The following is a 20,274-nucleotide window of genomic DNA, read 5'->3' on the forward strand; positions in this document are numbered from 1 at the left end:
GAACTTATTATGATTCAAAGATATTTAGGGACTAATTGTTTTTGGCAAATTAGCCCTTCACATACATTCATCTCAGACCTCATTGGCACTTAGTCAATTAGTGCTGCCTGACAACTGCTCACTTGTTAGTTACTACCCATAGGGAACACGACTTTAATCAGAATTTTACTCTTAAGTGAGTATTGCTAATTCATATGTACTTCATGAATTCAACCAATTCAACGAAAAAGAATTCCAAGTGGTTCTTAGTGATTTGGCCAAGTGATCTTTGGAAATGACACTTACACATTTCCAATCAAAGGTATACAGTATAATGAAATATGACACATGAAAAACAGGTTATTTGAATACTAAGTTTGAAACATTTACCATTTTAACAAAGTATAATTTTTGAGACAAAAATTAAAATGCATAAACACAGGTAGAGTAAATGAGAATAGCATGAGAATGGTATTACTCTACCTGTGTTTCTGAAGGTGCTGAGAATCCAGTAAAAATAGAAAAAAGTAAAAGCCTACTAATACTTCTGCCCATTTCTGCTCACAACTTGTAATGAAATCACAGCTGGCCAGTGTAGCACACTGGTAAAGCCTGTGGGCTACGTATTTAGACCGCCTGGGTTTGACTCCAGCTTCCATGTTGATCAGTTGTTAGCTTTGGGCATATTTGTAACCTTTCTGGGCCTTGGTTTTCTCATGCGCTACACGAAGTCCACAATCATAACCCTGTTACAAAGTTCTGGTGAGGATCAAATAAATTATCTGAGGAGGAAAAAAACCACCTGGCACAGTTCCTACTATATCATATGTACTCCATAGATGTTGGAGATTATAATTATACCCTGGTCAGCACTCAAATAACTGTGAGACAAAATGATAAAGTGCTGTAAGAACAGTCGAGATAAAACTCTCTGGCCATTCTGTCTTTCAAATTACTTTTTAATGGAAAAGTTATAAACCAGAGAAAGAAGAAAATGATGCTGGCAGGTATCCCTGTAATAAAAAAGAGCAAACACAAAGAAAAAAAATCAATGGAGGATTTAAAATGTTCTTTTGCTTGGACATCTAACCTTCTGCTTCCAATTTTTTCCCACTGTCATGGTATCACTACTTTAAATGAAGAGATGATACCACATTTCTCTTAATCCACATAACCCAGCGATTCACAGAAATGGAGCTCCATGGTATCAGTATTTGTGATGAATATTTTAATTAAATTTCAAAAGCAGCCAGATTTCCCAGGATGGATGTAATGTGGTGATATGGAATATAGGGAAGGAGGAATAGATGCTCTCTGAGAGAGCATTTCACATGTTACCTACCTGAGGTTGCTGGAGAACACAAGTGCTCCACTGGCTCAGATGCCAAGGGAACTACATTTAACAGTTGGCATCGGGGAATGTAGAGCAGTAGTTCAGAGCAATGCTTCTACAATTTTGATAGGCATTTGAATTACCTGGGGAACTTGTTAAAATGCAGATTCCAATTCAACAGGTCTGGGTTGGCCCCAAGAGCCACATTTTTTAAAATTTTAATTATTTTTATTGTTATAACTTCTGATTGATATGACAGTATAGACATTTAGGTCACATTGTTTTTATACTGAGGTAAAGTTCCAGTTGTAGTTGAGCCCTTTGCCCAGGGGCGTGCTGAACACCCTCACACCGTGCACGTCAGGTGAGACCCCATCTGTTGCCTTTCCTCCTCTCCTCTCCCCTCTCCGGCCTCTCCTCTCACCTCACTAGATTATATTTGAGTTTTTCTTTCCTCCGGGCATGTAGTTGTTTATATATTGGCTTCATATTATCATTGGGTATCTTAGATACTTTTTCCCCCATTCTTGTGATGCTTTACTAAGAAGACTATGTTTCAACTCTAGCCAGGTAAACACAAAAGATGTAAAGTCTCCTCCTTTTCTTATGGCTGAAAAAATGCTCGCCATCCCTAATCAGCAGAGAAATGTAAGTCAAAACCACAGCAACATCACCTAACTCCAGCCAGATTAGCCCACATCACAAAATCCCAAATCTGCAGATGCTGGTGTGGATGTGGAGAGAAGGGAACACTTTTGCACTGTTGGTGGGATTATAAACTAATGCAACTCCTATGGAAAGAAGTATGGAGAATTTCAAAGAACTAAAAGTGGACCTTCCATTTGTCCTGCAATCCCCTTACTAGGTATCTAACCAGAAGAAAAAAGAATATTTTACTAGAAGCACGTTTGTACTAGAATGTTTACTGCAGCTCAATTCACAATTGCTAAGAAGTGGAATCAACCCAACTGCCCATCAACCCATGAATGGATGTACTGTGGTATATGTATATCATGGATACTATTCACCCATAAGAAAAGAGAGCCCGCATTTCAATAAGATCTCAAGTAATGATGATACCACTGGCCTAAAGACTCCTCTTTCAGGTAGCAGGGGTTTAAATCACAGTCCCTGCTTGAGTTTAAGTTCTAGCTCCTTCATTCCTTCCATTACTAACTATGTGATGTTGGCCCTATTAGTTAACTTTTCCTTGTGTCAGGTTTTTCTCTTTGGGTCAGTAAAATGAGGATAAGAACAATACCTAACTGAAATGACTGTTGTGAGGATTAAGTTAACTAATACATATAAAGCATGTAAAACAGCACTCAGCATTAAAAAGCACTCAACAAATAAAAATAATTTCATGAATAAGTGAAGTTTTTTATTATAAGCACTTAGCTCTCAGAAATGAACATCCAAGTTTTAATAGTGTTTAATTCATCATGATAATTTATTTTTAAGCTATCATTGTCAACCAATCACATAAATCTCCACATCTTGAATCATGACAAGCTACAATTTTTCAACTCAATGAATTTAAAGAAGAACCTAATTTACAATTTTCCTGGTGGTAGTCAGAGTCATGAACCTATCATGACTTCTTTATATGCTTTTTTATGAAGAATATAAATAGAAATAAATATATTTACAAAATACCTAAGATGTATCCTGCTAGTAGTCCCAGAGTATTATAAGTAATTTGTTTCTTTCCCCCTCTAATTATTTTTTCACAGCTATAGTTACTGTTTCTCTCTCTTCTTCAACATGAATTTTAACTCTAGGAAAGAGGGACGATGTTTATTTTGTTCACTTCCATATCTTAGCATCTAGCTTGCTACATATTGATGTACCAGTAATAAATGTTTATAAATATATGAAATGACTATGTACCTTTCATTAATTAATTCAAGAATGATTTGCATATATGTGATTCTTTTTTCTCTAGTCATGTTCTAGGTGCTGAGGATTTAGAAATGAATAAGAAATAGTCTACATGCTCCTGGTCTAGTTGGGGGCAAGACAGGTGAGTAAAAAATTAAATATAAAGTCAACTCCATACAGGTAGGGTATGAATAAGGCAGCTCCTGTGGCTCAGTGAGTAGGGTGCCGGCCCCATATACTGAGGGTGGCAGGTTCAAACGCAGCCCCGGTCAAACTGCAACAAAAAAAAAATAGCCAGGCGTTGTGGCGGGCGCCTGTAGTCCCAGCTGCTCGGGAGGCTGAGGCAAGAGAATCACGTAAGCCCAAGAGCTGGAGGTTGCTGTGAGCCGTGTGACGCCACCGCACTCTACCAAGGGCAGTAAAGTGAGACTCTGTCTCTACAAAAAAAAAAAAAGAAGAAGAGAGCTCATAGAATACAGGTGGAGGTGGGGGTAGAGCTTTCCAGATAAAGAAAAAAAAATCAAGCAATTTCATAGAAGCATAAAACAGTCAGACAAACAGGAAACCATAGCTAGGAGGATAAATGGTACTGGAAATTAATAGTGGGAGAAAGTCAAGGTCCAGATCATGAAAACAACATGAGTGTCTCCTATAGGTATTGGTTATAGTGGAAATATGAAAACTTGAAAGATAAAAATTACAAGAAAAAAACCTCCTCGTAAGAAATACTAATAATACTGTATAGACAGTGACCGTAGCAAAGACTGTTCACCTCTATTCCCTTCTCCTTGGAAACTGTCAACCAGCTAAAACATCAGATGCCTTCAGTTCTCCCATCTAGGTAACAGCCATGTGGTTGTCTCCAGCTAATGACTGAGTTGATTCTTACGTATAGCTTCCTGAAATATCTGGAAGTGTCTGGTAGAAAGTGGGATCTTCTTAATGCCCCTTCTCACTGCTTGAGATGTAATGTGATGGTTGGAGCTATAGCAGCCTAGAGAAAAGGAGCCTTCAGCTGGGATGTTAGAAGAGGTCTTACACTGACGATACACCGTCTCAGCCATCGGTGGTCTAGATTTCAACTTCATTTATGGGAGGAAACAAAACAATTTTTTGTCACTGATTTTGCCATTCTTACTTTGGGATTTGTATGTCAGTGATCCTAATTCTCATTAAAGCAATTACAGAAATGTGGAAGACCTTCAAGAAGAATATGCCATTTGAAGTACACTACGGAAGCACAGGCAGGAGAGCATCAGGGAGAAAAGAAGAGGCAGGACATTAAACCAGGGCCGGCTTGTTTATGGGAATCAGCATGAATAGAGTGGGTTCAGAGACTGGGAGAAGTGTGCAGTGAGGGTATAGAGTATGTCGTGGGCAGGGTCTAGGGCAAGGGTTGGGCAATGATGGCCAGTACCCAGTAGAAATATCACACTGAGGAGTTTATATTTCATGAAGCAATGGAAGGCTATTAAAGATTTTTAGGTAGTTAATTGATAGGACCATAGTTGCTTTTTAGAATGTAACCCCGAGAGCTGTCTGGACTAGAAGAAAGAAAAGCCAAAACAGAGAGGCAAATTCAGAGGAAACTGCAGGAGTCCGGGAGATAGTTAAGAGGTCAAGGGTATTGACAATGAAGAAGATGGGACAGAGAAAAAAAGTCATTTAGCAAACATAATATGTAGGAATTAGTCACCACATAGATGAAAGGATATAAAGCAGGAGGAAGTTCTAGAAATATAATATGGCTTGGACTGGTGGTTGATAGTGAGATTGGAAATGAAGGAAGAAGGAAAAGAAACAAATGAATAAGCAAAAAAAGCCAAATGAAAGGCAGGCTATGTGGAACAGGTATGGAAAAAATAGAAAAGAAAAACTGCAACACAGAAAGACTATTTCACAGGCTTTTTCTGATATTCAGGTTATAACTCAAACATCACTTCTTTTTCCAAAGGAATGTGGTAGTCTCCAAACTCTCTTTCTAAGGAAGCCACGGCCCCCCTCACCTTTCAAACCCTCGTGCTTCATGTTCTTCAGAGCACTGTTAGTTAATCTGTACTGGACTGGAAGATTCATGAGAGTGGAAACTTTGTCTTAATCCCCTCAAATGAGCCAAAGTGATAGTACCTGGCACAGGCAGGCATTCAAAGACTTCTGTTATATGAATTGATCACAGTACCTTAGAATTGTGTGGAACTCAGAGATTTGTATAAACTGAAGGTTTGTATCCCCACACCCCCAGTTCATATGTTGAAATTCTAATTTCCAGTGAAATGGTATTTGGAAATGGAGCCTTGGGAGGGGTAATTAGGTCATCAAGTGGAGCTCTCGTGATGATAGGAAGATGCAGGAAAAAGCTGGCTTTCCACTCTCTGCTCTCATCTATATGAGGATTTAGCAAGAAGATGGCCCTCTACAACCCAGGAAGACAGCCTCAGCAGAACTGGAAAATGCTGGCATCTTGATCTTGGAATTTTCAGTTCAGAACAGTGAAACAAAAATGTCTTGTTACTTAAGCCGCCCAGTCTGTGCATTCTGCAATAGCAGTCTGAACTAAGACAGAGATTATAAATAAGGATAAAATATTTAAAAGACCAAAGCCAGCATACAAAGAGCTTCTTTCCCTCATCTGATTGATGGCAAGAAGGCTGAGTTCCAGAAAGGCTTATAAATATCTGCTTAAGATGACATAATCAGTTAGTTGGGAGGAGTCAGAAGATCTGAAGTCCAATTTACCATTAACAAATCATTACAAACTTGGGAACTTTGTGACCTCAAAATATCTTTCACTTTCCTTAGCTATAAAATGATTGCTTCCTGCATGGATATTTTGAGAATTAAAATAACATACATAAAGCTTCACTGGTTTAGAAATTTCACCCCAACCCTCCTGAATCATTCTCAATTTCTACTTACTGTTTAGAGATACAGTGGCATCACTAATAATACTCTTTTAAGATCTTTTCCCAGCCTGAGTTTTAATTTTCACCACATGTTTTTTATGCTTGCAAATTTCCTCTGTCTACCACAATCTGGAACAACTTCCTTCTTTGCAGCTCTTCAACCTCTTATTAATGAAGTGTGTGACACCACTGTCTTTGACCTTAGCTGCTTTAAAGTGTTTCCCTCATCTCTTAAGTAACTTAACAAATTGGCTTTTATTACAACCACTGACAAACATAATGCTATTATTATTAATAAATTCCCCTCACTATGTGCTGTGTGACCTTGGAAAAGTTATTAATCTATGAATCTCTTTATTAAAATTTCTAACCTTTCAGTTTAGACAATGATAATATATTCGCAACTAGTTCAGCAATTATAAGCAACTGTTATTCGTACCATTAAAAAAAACCTGAATGAAATTGTTCAGATCATTCTCATACAAGTACTATGAGGTATTTCCACTTTTCCCCAAATAAAAATCTAAGGCTCAGAGAGCTTAAGTAACTTCCTCAAATTCACACAAGAGCTGGTTATATTAAATGTCAAGTTTGTGCTCTTGGCCACACCAACATAGTTTTCCGTTTTGCCAGCCAAGAAGACGTTTATTAAACCAGATTGCTGTTAAGTAAACTTGAATTAAATAAACTTTTCATCATCATCCTTTTTAAAGTAAGTGCCAGAGGAATTCAGAGATGGAGGAAAGCTCAGTGAAAGAGGTTGTCAAGGAAAGCTTCTGGGGGCTTTGGGAAGGGTCTTGGTATTTGACTATTTCTAATTAAATTGAACCTTAGAATCTATAATGACCTACCTAAAGGTCAGTCCTAGACTAGTTTTCAACAGTAGTCTGGTCTGGAAATTTCTTTTCTCAGTTTTGTTGGGAGGCCTTAGGCCAAATTGCAAAGCACTGACCATGCCTCCCTTTTTAATCAACCTCATTACAACTCACAAAGGGTGACATGTCAGAAGAACGATCCTTGAAGGGTTGTTTCGTTAACTTGATCATATCTGAACCTGAGGGCAAGCACTGTGCACAGACAGCTTTGTTAGCAGTGGCTGTGTCTGTTTCCAAATTAACAGAGTGCAAGCTCGGTTTATTTGCTCTAATGAGCCCACTAAACCAACCAGCCATTTCCATGGGAAGGCCTTTGCGCAATCACAGCACATTAGAAAGACTAGAATGCTTTAACATCCCTTAGTGATTTATGACACACTGCACACTACAGTTACCAGTCTTTTTCTAAAAATGATAGGCAATACAAGTGCCAGCATTAATTGTATAGTTCAATTTCAAACAGATCAAACTCTATTTTACAGCAGCTCTAAGTCTGTGGTTCTCAATGTTGGCTGCACAAAAGAACCACCTAAGGAAGTTTTAAATAAACCAAAGCCTACATCCAGCCTCAGATCCATTAAAGATCCATCTTTAATACTGGTGTCCAGGCATTGGCATTTTTTAAGCAGGAGGCAATTACAACATTCAGGAGAGGTTGAGAATAACTGCTTCAGGGGATCAGGAAAGGTATTAGCAATGTGTTTTAAAAGCAACAAAAAAGTAAACAAAAATTTCCTTGAGCTTGTCTTTAAAGTGATACTAAGATGGCATTGTTTATTAGTTCCTCTCAGTGTGCTGTCTGACCTGCCTTTATAGTTTCATTACTACTTCTCCTTCATGTGAAATCTCATTAGATTGCCACTATTCTTTTAGTTTTATGCTCCCACACTTCTGGGCAAAGCATCCTTGGGGCACTTGGAAATCACAATAATCAAAAGGCATTTTTAGTAAGGATGTTGTGATCAGCAACTAAGCATTTTCACCAAAAGTAAAGCTCATGAAAGTTCATCCTGCTCTTCAAATATCCAAACAAATTTGGAATTTCTTTCTTCTTCTTCTTCTTTTTCTTTTTAGAGATAGAGCCTCAAGCTGTCACCCTGGGTAGAGTGCCGTGATGCCCAGGGTAAGGTCACAGCAACCTCCAACTCCTGGGCTTAAGCGATTCTCTTGCCTCAGCCTCCCAAGTAGGTAGGACTACAGGTGCCCACCACAACACCCAGCTATTTTTAGGGTTGTAGTTGTCGTCGTTGTTTGGCAGGCCCAGGCTGGATTTGAATCCGCCAGCTCTGGTGTGTATGGCTGGCACCTTAGCCACTTAGCTACAGGTGGCGAGCCAACAAATTTGGAATTTCTAAGTGAAAAATCAAGGGAAAATAATTTATGGTTATAAGATAAGGCACTTAGAAAAGATTACCATTGAAACAAGGTATCAGATCTTCCTTCAAAAAGTAGCTACAGTTATTCCCTCAAGAATTGTCCCTAAAACATATGAGGGTAGAAAAGTCCATTTAAAAGACCAACTAAATTTAACAGGGCACAGAAAAGATTATAAAATACCATAAGTATCACATAAAGTTCCCCAGGTTCCAGGAAAATTTTTTATTATTTCCTCGTTTTCTTTTTTAAAGAAGAGTGTTTAGCTCAATCCAAACATCATACTCTTATAATTGAGGAAAGACAATATAAAAGTGTTAAGATATCCCTTTTCATGACTCTGTTCTCATTTCCTTTCCTGATCTTGCTTTTTCCTCATTGTTGCTCTTCCTTTATCTTTCTTTCATTTGTTCTCACCCAATCAACCATGATCTTCACTTTCATCATATATGACTGCCTACATTTGCCTATATTTTTATTCAAAAGTACATTTGAAAAAGAAAAAAGCATTGTGTGGATCATACATTGAAAGATGAGCACGTTCAACTATAGGCTCAGCCAGTAAGTCAGGTGCCCACTTTTGGGGGGCCACATGTGTTTCAATCCGTATGATCATGCAGATCAAATTATAAAATACACATTTTTATCTGATAAATCAGCTTTTCAAATAAAAATACCCCCTCTAGTTAAACAGCTAAGTGTGAATAACACAATTAAGTGTGACCCTGACAAACTTTATTGAAACCTTTATGTGGACCTGAGTCAGATGCTCCCTAGAATTTAGAGGTCAGCAAAGCACAATTCTATTTGGCCACTATCAAGTAATAGAACTTCTACTAACCAAGGAGAATATGGTAACAAAAGTCATCATTTTGTTGTCATTTATTATGAGGCAAACAATTTCTAAATACTATCTTTAAAGCTTATAAATGGTGAATCCTAAAAAGTTTGAGTGCTCCTGTCAGTGAAATATTTATGAGCATTCACCCCCCATATGTGCTAGTCTGTATAATAATTGTATACTTGCACAACAATAATAATACAATGTTATGAATATATAAAAAGTTGAAATTAGAAGTGATGAGAAACTATAGAGAACAGTTCTCTAATTTCCTTCCAGTACTTCATGGGTTATTTTTAGCACCCTTGGGCAAAATCTCCCCACTTTGACCAATACGACTAACCATGCCGTGTAGAAGAGAGAAGTGGTTGTCCTCCAGTATTCATGATCATTTCCTTCCGTAGTAATGGGATCTCTAATTTTCACCTGGGCTCAGGACATTTGGGAATAAAGACCAGAGGGCTTAATCTCCCTTTGCAGCTTGTAGGGTAGGGAACCTGTGGCCTTAGGCAACTTGTGGCCTTCTAGGTGATTAAGGATAACCTTTGGATTGAATCCAAGTTTAACAAAATAAAAGGGGTGCAGGAGAGAACCATGAAGCTTTCATTGCCTCTCTTAGTGTTTTAAAAAAAGAACAATCTTGAAATCAGAAGGCCTCAGATCTGCACCCCCCCGCCCCCCCGCCCCCCCACTCCGTGCAGTGCTCCTCCTTGGTATATTACCCTGGCGGCAGGCCTCTTGGACAATATGTATAAGGAACACACTCAAGTGGGGGATAAATAAGGAAATAAAATGTACTTGGATCCCTTTAAGACCCTGTAGAACAGAATAGACATTCCAACTCTGGACAACTCACCTAGGGACTATCATATGTGACAGAAATACATTCCTGTCTTGGAAAAGTATTGTTATTTTGGTCTGTGTTATCAGTAACTGACCCTATATCCTAAATAATACACTACGCAAGATGGGTAATACTATCTTTATTTAGAGAAGACAGAAAAGGATCAGAGAAGTTAATTTCCTGTGTTACCTAGCTAGAGTATGGTAGAAATAAAGACCCCAGTCTATCTTCTTTTCACTAAAGCAATCAGCCTCTTGTGAGTGACATTCTATGAAATCAAGGAGCAACGAGACATTAATTTTGCCTTGAGGTATTGAGGGATTTCTGTTGGCAGTGGCAATTTAATAGAATCTAAAAGACATAAATGGAGGAAAAGACATTCTGGACTAATGAGACAGGTGAACAAAGAAGTGATAGAGATAGGGAAACACAGAAAAGTCTCAAGAACAGCCTCTGATCCATTGCTATTCTGCTGTTGTGTCTATTTTCTTTATATATATTTTAGGCTGCTACAACATAGCAGGCACGGTGTTGAAAAAAGATGTCTATAATTTCCTAAATATCTGAGAAGATGGTACCACTAGCAAGGGCTGCAAGATAAAGTACAAACCCCATATCATGCAAACAAGCCTTCATAACTAGACTCAACCCCACCTCCACCACCTCACATCCTGGTACTGCTCTAGGCTCCAGCTACAGGGAACTCACGATATATGAGCTTTCAGAACTTTGACTTTGGCACATGCAGTTTCTTCCTAGAAATACCATATTTATTCTTTTTGAGTCAAATACAATTCTACCTTTCTCCTACTCCTTCAGTTAGGATGGTTTCTTATAACATGTCCTCTTACTGCAGTTTCTCTTTCCTCCCTCCCTCCCTCCATTACTCTTTTCCTTTCTTCTTCCTGCTAGTCAGTAAAAATGTGCTGGATTGTAGAGGTACAAGGGCAGGAAAGATAAAGCAATATGTTCCCTGTGCTCATGAATTTTACACTGGGGGAAAGATCAACCATTAAAGAAATAACTGCAATGCAGCATGATAATTTCTTTGAAAGAAAGAAACAGCCTGCAGTAGAAGCACTCAATAGAAGCACTATCCCTAACCTCCTTTTCCAAGAAGTGTTATTTTAGCTCTACTCCTTAGGATATGTAGGAGAGAGTCAGGCAGAGACAATCAATGACTGTTTAACATAATGCGCTTTGCACCAGGCTTTATCCATTTTTGTTAACGTATCTTTTCTTCACTAGACTATGAGAGAGAATGAATGTCCCAAGTGATTAAAAATAATGACCAGGATTAAATGCTGGTTCAGATTAATGCTAAATGTCATATGATTGTACAGTAGATGTTTTACTTGTATGCAGTATTTTCTGCCTAACCTAGAACTGCTTAGGGTTTCTACTAGCTTGTAAAAGTGTCTTGTACATTTTTTGCATCAGTGTGGGAAAAGCAGAAAGAGGGACGGAGGGAGGGGGGTGGGGCCTTGGTGTGTGTCACACTTTATGGGGGCAAGACATGATTGCAAGAGGGACTTTGCCTAACAATTGCAATCAATGTAACCTGGCTTATTGTACCCTCAATGAATCCCCAACAATAAAAAAAAAAAGTGTCTTGTACATTGTACAGCAGTATCTCTCAGACTTCAGTGTGGACAAGAATCATCTGATGTGCTTATAAAAATACAGATTCCTCAGCCTCACTCTCAGAGATTATGACTCTATATCTCTAGGATAGAGATGAAGATCTTGCAATTCAAGTAATTAGTCCTGTGAGACCTAGTGCTTCTAGGTCACAGACTACACTTTGAGTAGCAATGTATTTGAGAAGCTATACAAATATTTTTCAGGATCATTTTCCCTTTGTTCTTAAACCTGCTCTGCCAACAACAGTAGCTTCTTTGCCACTAGGTATACGGGCATGTGTCTTCAGGGGAACCACTCCCAGATAAAGTGGCTTATGTTGCTACTACCACCCTCCAATCACATTCTTCATTTGGACAACTATTTTATTTTCCCAGTGCCTCCTCCTTTATGTCCAATATGTCACGCTTATGCAAGGGCTTCCTAGTGGATGAGAAGTTATAAGATGAATAAACAACAAACTTCCCTGGGCAGAGGTAGTGCAGAGCAGCAAAGATTGAAGTAGATTTGTGAATGGGCAAGTGGGGCAGGTCTTCCATTGATTTCTTAAAAATTTTCCTGTTAAAAATTCATCCCAGTCTAAATAGGAATTGTATAATTTTACAGTAAGAAAATGATGAATGGATCACTGAACTTTTAAGAAACTTCTAGTAATTGTTTGCAAGCCTTATGTATGTCTTACATGAGATCTTAAAAGTTAAGCCTTCAAAGGCTGTAAGAATAGGCCATGTCTTCCACATGAGCATACCCCACAAATCCTGGAGAGTGTTGACTATTTATGAGCATACCCCACAAATACTGAAGTGTTCACTGTTTAGAAGATCTGAACACACTCAACTCTAAAGAGAAGGGAATGAATCTAACTCCCAAAGGTTAGGAGGATAATTTTGATTATTAACTAGGCAATATATATAAAGAACCTAGAATATAGTAATCCCTTGATAGAATTAGTTCCCCTATCCCTTATTTTTCTTTTTTATCTAGAAGAGCTCTATCCATGGGCCTTTCTGAAATGATAGACATATTCTATATCTGCACTATTGAATACTGTACTCAATAGCTTTACCGGCTACTAAGCACTTGAAATGTGCTAGTAGTGCAACTGAGAAACTGATTTTATAATTTTGTATTACTTTAATTAAATAGCCATGTATGGCTTATAACTACTTTCTTGGAAAGCAGAGGTCTAGAAACAAGCACAACATAGCAGTTGATCATTAAGAGTTTTCAATTGGTTGAATTAAACGGAACTTTATCTCTACAGATGTACTGCCCCAAGGGCAGGCCAAAAAGTGGTGAACAAACAAAATAGCAGGATCCAAATCATCAAAGAAAGTTCTATCTTATTTAACAGTGTTTCTTAACTTTTAATATGTGTAAAAATCATAGGGGTTCTTCTTAAAAGTATAGTTTCTAATTTAGTAGGTGTTTGATGGGATCTTGGGTTACAGCAAAGATGGAGATGTAGGTAGGGCTGGGATCTACACACAGAACTCACTACGAATGCTGCATTCTTGGTTCATCAGGGAAAGATGAAGTCATAGGATATTTTATTTCATCATATGTTTACCCTCACCCTGTTCCAAATCTTATGATGATTAAGGACCTTCTATATACTAAGAAAAGTGCTTTTAACAGCTTCTGCAAGGCAATATTATTATACCTATTTTATATTTAATGACAGAGGTTTAGATAGATGATTGGACTAAACCAAAGCCCACAAAAGTCCTAAGGCAGAGGTGGACTTAGAACCCTGAGGTGGACTTAGAACCCTGTTGTGCATAAAATTAAAGGTTCGTTTCTCTCATTATGCTCTCTTGTTACTAAAGAGAGGCATCAGCCTCACCTGGCAATTTATTAGGAATGCAGATTCTTGGGCTGCATCTCAGACTGACTGAGTGAGAATCTGCCTTTTAACATGATCACCAGGCAACTCATGCACATTACTATCTGAAGAGTGCTGTTCTGCTCCACGTCTTGCCTTTCAGAGCAAAGTAACAAGCAGCCAAAAGCAGGGAATTTGCTGATGGTGGCAGTAGAGAAATGGATTTGGATTGGCTAGGTCTGATGCTGAGACAATTATTGATAACTTTGATTCTATTGCTAAATTCCTATTGCCTCATAAGCAAGATTTAGCCAAAATTAAGCTGTTTTCTGGCAGTAAATTTTTTTCTTTACTTTCTAGACAATATTATATTCCCAACGTATAGAAATGTCAATAATATAGTTTTAACAGTGTTCATGGGAAAACCATAAAAAGAAGAAAACATGTTTGCTGAAGGATAAATATGCTAAAATCTCCAAAGTCTTTCAATATATCTTATCATTATTAATCACTGCCAGAATGTTTTTTTTTAAAAAAAAAAAGGAACCAAAACAAAACAAAACAAATGTACCTTTGTTCTCTTTCCCATCACAGCAGTTCTGAAAAACTGTCCAACTAAAAGCAAATAGTAGAATAAATAATGAGGGTCTGTTATTATTGTACATAGCGACTCAAAGAAATTAATGTCTGATTGTCCACTTCACAGCCCAGGACTTGCTCACTTCACTTCTGTAATATGGAAACTTCCTCCTCACAGAAGTCTTACCTTTAGCTTCCTGATAATGGAATCAATCAGAAGCGTCATTTAAACGTCACTTAACGACATCTCTTAGACTCAAGCCCATTCTCTGGCTTCTGAATGAATCTCACTGGTAATTCAATTGTTTTGTTGTGTCCCTGAACCCACAACATCCTTTCTCTTTGCACTATCACTCACACTGTCAGCCTTTGTGGAGGCCATTTTTCCCTTTAGATCACACTCTTGTCCTCTTCCCTAGAATCATAGTTGTTTCTTTTCTTTTTTTTTTTATTGTTAAATCATAGCTGTGTACATTAGTACAATCAAGGGGTGCAATGTGCTGGTTTCATATACAATCTGAAATATTCTCATGGCATTTTCTTAGTTATTGCATGTAGACATTTGTATTCTGCCTTTTCATCTTAGAGTGGGTACAGGCAAAACTTACATAGTTGTTTTTACATCCAACGGGCTTTCCCACTCTGTAAAAATATCACTTATAACATTACAATGGTATTATAATGACCGTCAAATTACTTTTACATACATTATCTTCTTGGCAGCCAAAGCTAATGAGGAGCCTCTCATGGTCTTTGTAAATAACTCATCTTCTTCTTTTACTTTCTTTTTCTACTTTTCTCTCTCCTCACTTTCCTGAAAGGCCTTCTAAGCAGCAATCCTGGAACTTCTGACCCCATCTCCACTATTATTTTTACCTCTGACAAAAAGGTTTCTCATAGGAAAGTAGTCATTATACTGCTGGTACATGCTAGATGTTTCTTTTATTTCTCAATATTTCCCCTTGAACACATAACAATATAGACATTCATTCCCTTTCCCAGTTGAACCAGGTTTCTCTGACACTTTAATGCTTTAGTGTCACTGACCTATCAATATTTAAATTTAAAGTTCAAGATTCCTTCTTTTGTTCTTTTTTTTGTTAGAAAGGGGCATATACAGACTTGTAGCCCTTTTATTTCAGGTCTTAATGTGGTGAATCAATTTACTGTTCAGCAAATATTCACTCCTTCCTTCACTTTGAACTTGGTAATGTGACCTGTTCTAGCCAACTGGGTGTTAGTGGATATAACGTGAGCAGAGGCTTTAACTGTGCTTATGTTGTGGGCTTGAGTTCCTGTGCTTTGGCCATTGCAATATGAATAACAAACATGGATGTCTACCATTCTACCTCCTGGACTCCAGGATGCAACATATGCAGCAGAGATGCCCCAGCCAACCTGGTACAGCAGTCAACCCTTATCTACAGTTTCACAGTTTCAGTTAACTGTGGTCAAAAGTGATCTGAAAATATTAAACAGAAAATTCTGGAAATAAATAATTTCTAAGTTATAAATTGTACACCATTCTGAGTAGTGTGATGAAATCTCTTGCTTCTAGCTCTGTCCCATAAGGGACATGAATCATTCTTTGTTCAGCACATCCTGCCCATGAGTCACTCAGTAGGGTAGCCCTCTTGGTTATCAGATCGACTGTCCCAGCGAGTGGTGATGCTGACAATTTGAATATACCAAAGAGAAACTGCAGAGTACTTCCTTTAAATGCACAAGTGAAAGTTCTAGACTTAATAAGAGGAGGAAAAGAAATCATATGCTAAGTTTGCTAAAATCTGCACTAAGAACAAATCCTTTATCCCTGAAATTGTTTTGAAAGAAAAGGAAACTCAGTCTAGTTTTGTGGTTGCACCTAAACTGCAAAACTGCTAAAATTACACCATGTATCATTAGTCCTTCATAGAGACAGAAAGTGCATGTGTACAGGATCCAAGATTATCTATACTTTCAGGCATTCACGGGAGGACTTGGAACGTACCATTCACAGGTAAGGTAGAACTACTACACTCTGTAGCCTGAAGCATCTGGCCTAGCTAACTGGCAAACACTTAAAGAAAAATAAATGCTTATTGTTATATGCCACTGATTTTGTGGTTGTTGGTAACACAAAAAGTTGAATGTCACGTGAGGTAACAGTAAATTAGTTAAGCTAGAATACCTGTGTCTATAAAATGAGAAGTTTGCAGTAATTGACACCCAAGTTACTTAACAAGTGTCAAAACTCATGATTCTCAGGTATACCACTTTCTATAGTATATTTTCAGAAGATAGGACAGAATATTACCAAACTGTGAAATGAATACTAGAGGATATTGCTGGGGGGTGGAGGGGGAGAATTCTAGAATCTCTTTTATTAATTTCATTTTTTTAAAGCAGGAAGAATGGGATTTATTTCACTGGCATTTGATATAGAACTCTTTTTTAGTGTCTGCTGAAGAGAGAGGAGGGCTCCATGTTAGTTGTCTGCAGAGTACCCAGAGGGCAACATGCTATTATTTGATGGATTCAAGTTTAGGGAGCTGGACTTAACAAATTAAAAGCTAGCTCTAGCTACTATAAGATCTCTATGAACAGAGTATTTTAATACCTGGCATAAAATAGTATTCAACATATAATATGGAATAACAAAAAGCTTGAGAAAAAAATAGAAACTAGAATATTGAAATGGGAATTTTTTTTTCTCTTCTCTCTCTCTCTCTCTCTCTCTCTCTGCTTCTCCTTGAGTGATTTTAATTCTCATATAGGGATTCCTGCTTTGCTTGAGAGGCTGGGTTTTGCCACAGGTAAGGTCCTACCCAACCCTAAAATATCATGACATCATCCAGCCTGAGCTTATCTGAGGCACTGACACATAAGAACCTCAGTGACCTCTTCATTAATGGTGAGCTCTAATGTATCTTAACTTACCTTCCTAAAAAATGATATCTCTTTAAATATCTTCTGCACTTTCATTAGGCACTTACATAAAAATTCCCTTTGGCCCTAGAAATTTCCTTAGCTAGTCAATTGCCATTTGCATGTGTGCCAAGGAACCATTTCCATAAGAACCATTTATACATAAAATCAAATTTGCTAATCAGAAAAATTAATACGTTTATTTGTAATGAAATTATTTTTTATGAGGACTTTAATATATAAGTAAAATTTGTCATTTGGGTAATATTTTTTAAGAATGTTAAAAAGCAAATGTTCTTATGCAACATGATTAAAATGCCCTGGGGAACTGTGAAATAGTTTTTTCATTAAATAGAGCTGAAATTATGTGAACAACGAGAACATGAGAAAGAAAAGAGGAAAACAAAGTATAGAACACTGGGAATGAGAAAATAGACTGTGAAAGGAACAGTGATTTGTTCAAGGTTACCTAGTGAGTCAGGGACAAAGCAGGGAGTTGGGACTATGCCAAGAACCAAAGCATATCCACGTTAATGGCTGTGGGCTAACCCTGCCAGTTTCAATACACGATGTATTCATGTTTCTTCTATATGGGGGTAGATGTGCATGTTTACCACGCTCTTAGAGTTTAGCATGTATCATTTCATAAGCGTTTATTAGACACATGATAAATTCATAAGCCACTGTCAAGCCAGAAGTCAAAGCGTGATTTCACACACAGAATCTCTAAGGTATATATTATATTTCTTGTCTTATAGATTAATTTAGGTGCAGAAAGATTAAGTGAATTGCTCAAGGAATACACTGGGATGAGAACTGGTACATTTTTATTATACCAAGCTGCTCAGCAAATCTCTCTAAAGATCCTAACTATTAAGGAAGCATAAGGTGGGTTGCATTAAGTAGAAAAAGTTGAAGAGTCAATGAAAATAATAAAAAAAAAACTTTGAAGAACTCAATGTCAGATGCAAAGCTAACGTTTGGGAGAATGGGAGCAATTTGATTAATTTGTTTTATGTGGCTGATTTTACTAGCTAATTAGTTGGGACGTTAATTGAGCATATTTGATATCTACACAAGATTCTTAGATCCTATTTGATAAATTCGTCCCATATGGGGGTGTCTGGCAGTTCAGCCATGAGAACTCTAATGGGACACTTTGAAATAATATATTTCAAAAGGAAGTAGTCCTATCTATGAAATCAAGCCTGTGCCCCATGTCTGCGTCTTTGAGGCACTACTCACCTGTTTTGCCAGTGACATTGAAGCATCTGTGACAAGCTGTCAACCATCTAAATCTACAAGTAGCAAAGGGGTAAGTAAATAAACAGTGTTCCTAAGCTGAGAGACAGAAAACAAGGGATGTAAGGAAGAAACATAAATAGCATAATGATATAAGTTAAGGAAGAGCTCAAACCCTAGAGCCAAGCCACACAGATTCACTTTGGGTCTGCCCATACTGTGAGTCATTGAGCAAGTTACTTAACGTTTTTATGATAAGTTTTTCCATTTGTAAAATTAGTTAAGCTAGAATATCTGTATCTGTAAATTAGTGCTCTATCCTACATAAATTATAGGTCCTACCTCATAGAATTGTTATGAAGATTAAATGAATTAAAATTTGTTAAGTGCTGAAAACAGTATTAGGTGTACAGTAACCCCAGGATAAATGTTTGGTAAATAAAGGAGGTCGGAAGAGGGAGAGGCAGAATAGTGGACACAGGTGCCTTTAATATATTTCTTTTATCCTTCTACAGAGCCTTTCACTTTCCACAGCTAGGGCCACTTGATCCTACCAGTGAGCTTAGCCCCATTTCGAGTCAGGCCCTAAACTGTCCTTGTTCAGAATGATTTAAGAAGCCCTACTTAGTAGTTAAGTGACTCAGCATTAAGTCAAGCTTGCTGTTATTCTTGTCCTGACCCTGCGTCCCAGTTTCAGTCACTCGTTCTGATAATCAAGAAGTCCCAGCCTTGCACTCCAGTCCAGTGTCTCGCTCCCTTGTGGCTGAGCCGATCACCGGCTTGCAGAGCCGGCCCAGGACCTCCAGTTCCTCTGTGGTAGTCATTTCTCAAAAGGTGGCCTACGCCTAGACACATTTTGTTTGGAGTGCACGGTGTTTTAACTTTAAAAAATTAGTACCTGTATTTAGAAATTGCAAACATGTACATAAAAATTCAAATATCTAACTTCTCTTGAAAAACTAGATGATCTGGCCACACTGGACTCCCAGCAGCAGCCTTCCCCTTAAGAGAGCCAAGTGCTTTCTGTTCTCTAGAGACCCCACTCCAACTGCTCCATTTGTGTCCATGATTTGCTTGGTTCATGCAGGCATTGGAGGTTGGGGTCCAAGACTGAAGAAAACTAATATTTCACTTACTAAGTGCTTACTTTGTGCCAGGTTTCGCATGCTTTACTCAATGAAAAGCCAGGAATTTATTCTTGGGCATTATCCCATTAGCCTCGTTCCCTGTTTCATAGTCCCATCCTGCATGGATCTGTGGCTTCCCTTCCTCTTCGATCACTGTCCTCCACTCACCAGCTGGGGCCCCCTCATAAAACCTTGCAGGACTGCCATGCTGTCCATCACTCACTCACATTGCGGACTGTCGCCATCTCTAATCTTCCCTTCCCAGCCAGGTTGTATCCTAAAGATCCATAAGAGTGAGAGTGCTGTAGATACAGAATCCTGGGTTTCATTGATCTGCCTGATCCTATCGTCTCGACTCCTTGCTTTTATAAAACCATACACTTTATTATATATAGACTCTCCTCTACAAAGCATTTGTTCCAGTTCTTATTAGAAGCCCAACAAAATCCACCAAAATGTTTATTGATCACTTACTTTATGTTCTAGGCTCTGTCACAAAAATTAACTCGAGTGTTCCTGCAGTAAGAAATCCAGAGAATTTTGTCTTTGTGTGGTCTTAGCAGCTCAATGTCTTTCTAGTGAACCACCTTGCAAATTGATATGATTTGTACAGAATTGTCCTTTTTTTTTTTTTTTGGTCATTATGGGCTCTTGTGCTTTAAAAAACGCGTCTGAAAGAGGGAAATATTTGCAAGGCTAAACTAAGGTTCAGGAAATTAATAAAGGAAATTCACAAAACCAATTCTACACATCATTTCATAAGATTATTTAGATTGGGAGAAATTTTAAATTCAACTGATTAAGTTCTACCACAGTTTTTAGAGAAAGACTTAACACAAATATTACTTACATAAGGAATTGTGTCCAAAGTATCTGTGTTGACAATGATAGGAGCAGGACTGGCCTAAAAAGAGAAGAAAAAA

At 37.9% G+C, this 20,274-nt stretch overlaps 1 protein-coding gene across 20 annotated transcripts in view; it reads right to left on the reverse strand.

Moving 5' to 3' along the window:
* DLG2 (discs large MAGUK scaffold protein 2) overlaps nt 1–20,274 on the reverse strand; it is a 2,435,891-nt gene that overhangs the window by 963,235 nt on the left and 1,452,382 nt on the right. For all 20 annotated transcript variants that reach the window (XM_053560224.1, XM_053560234.1, XM_053560232.1 and 17 more), the window contains one exon: nt 20,202–20,255. In XM_053560224.1, the coding sequence (XP_053416199.1) occupies nt 20,202–20,255 (54 nt within the window). The remainder of the gene's footprint in view (nt 1–20,201; nt 20,256–20,274) is intronic.

This window comes from Nycticebus coucang, chromosome 14 (assembly GCF_027406575.1).
Source record: "Nycticebus coucang isolate mNycCou1 chromosome 14, mNycCou1.pri, whole genome shotgun sequence".
Taxonomy (NCBI): Eukaryota; Metazoa; Chordata; class Mammalia; order Primates; family Lorisidae; genus Nycticebus; species Nycticebus coucang.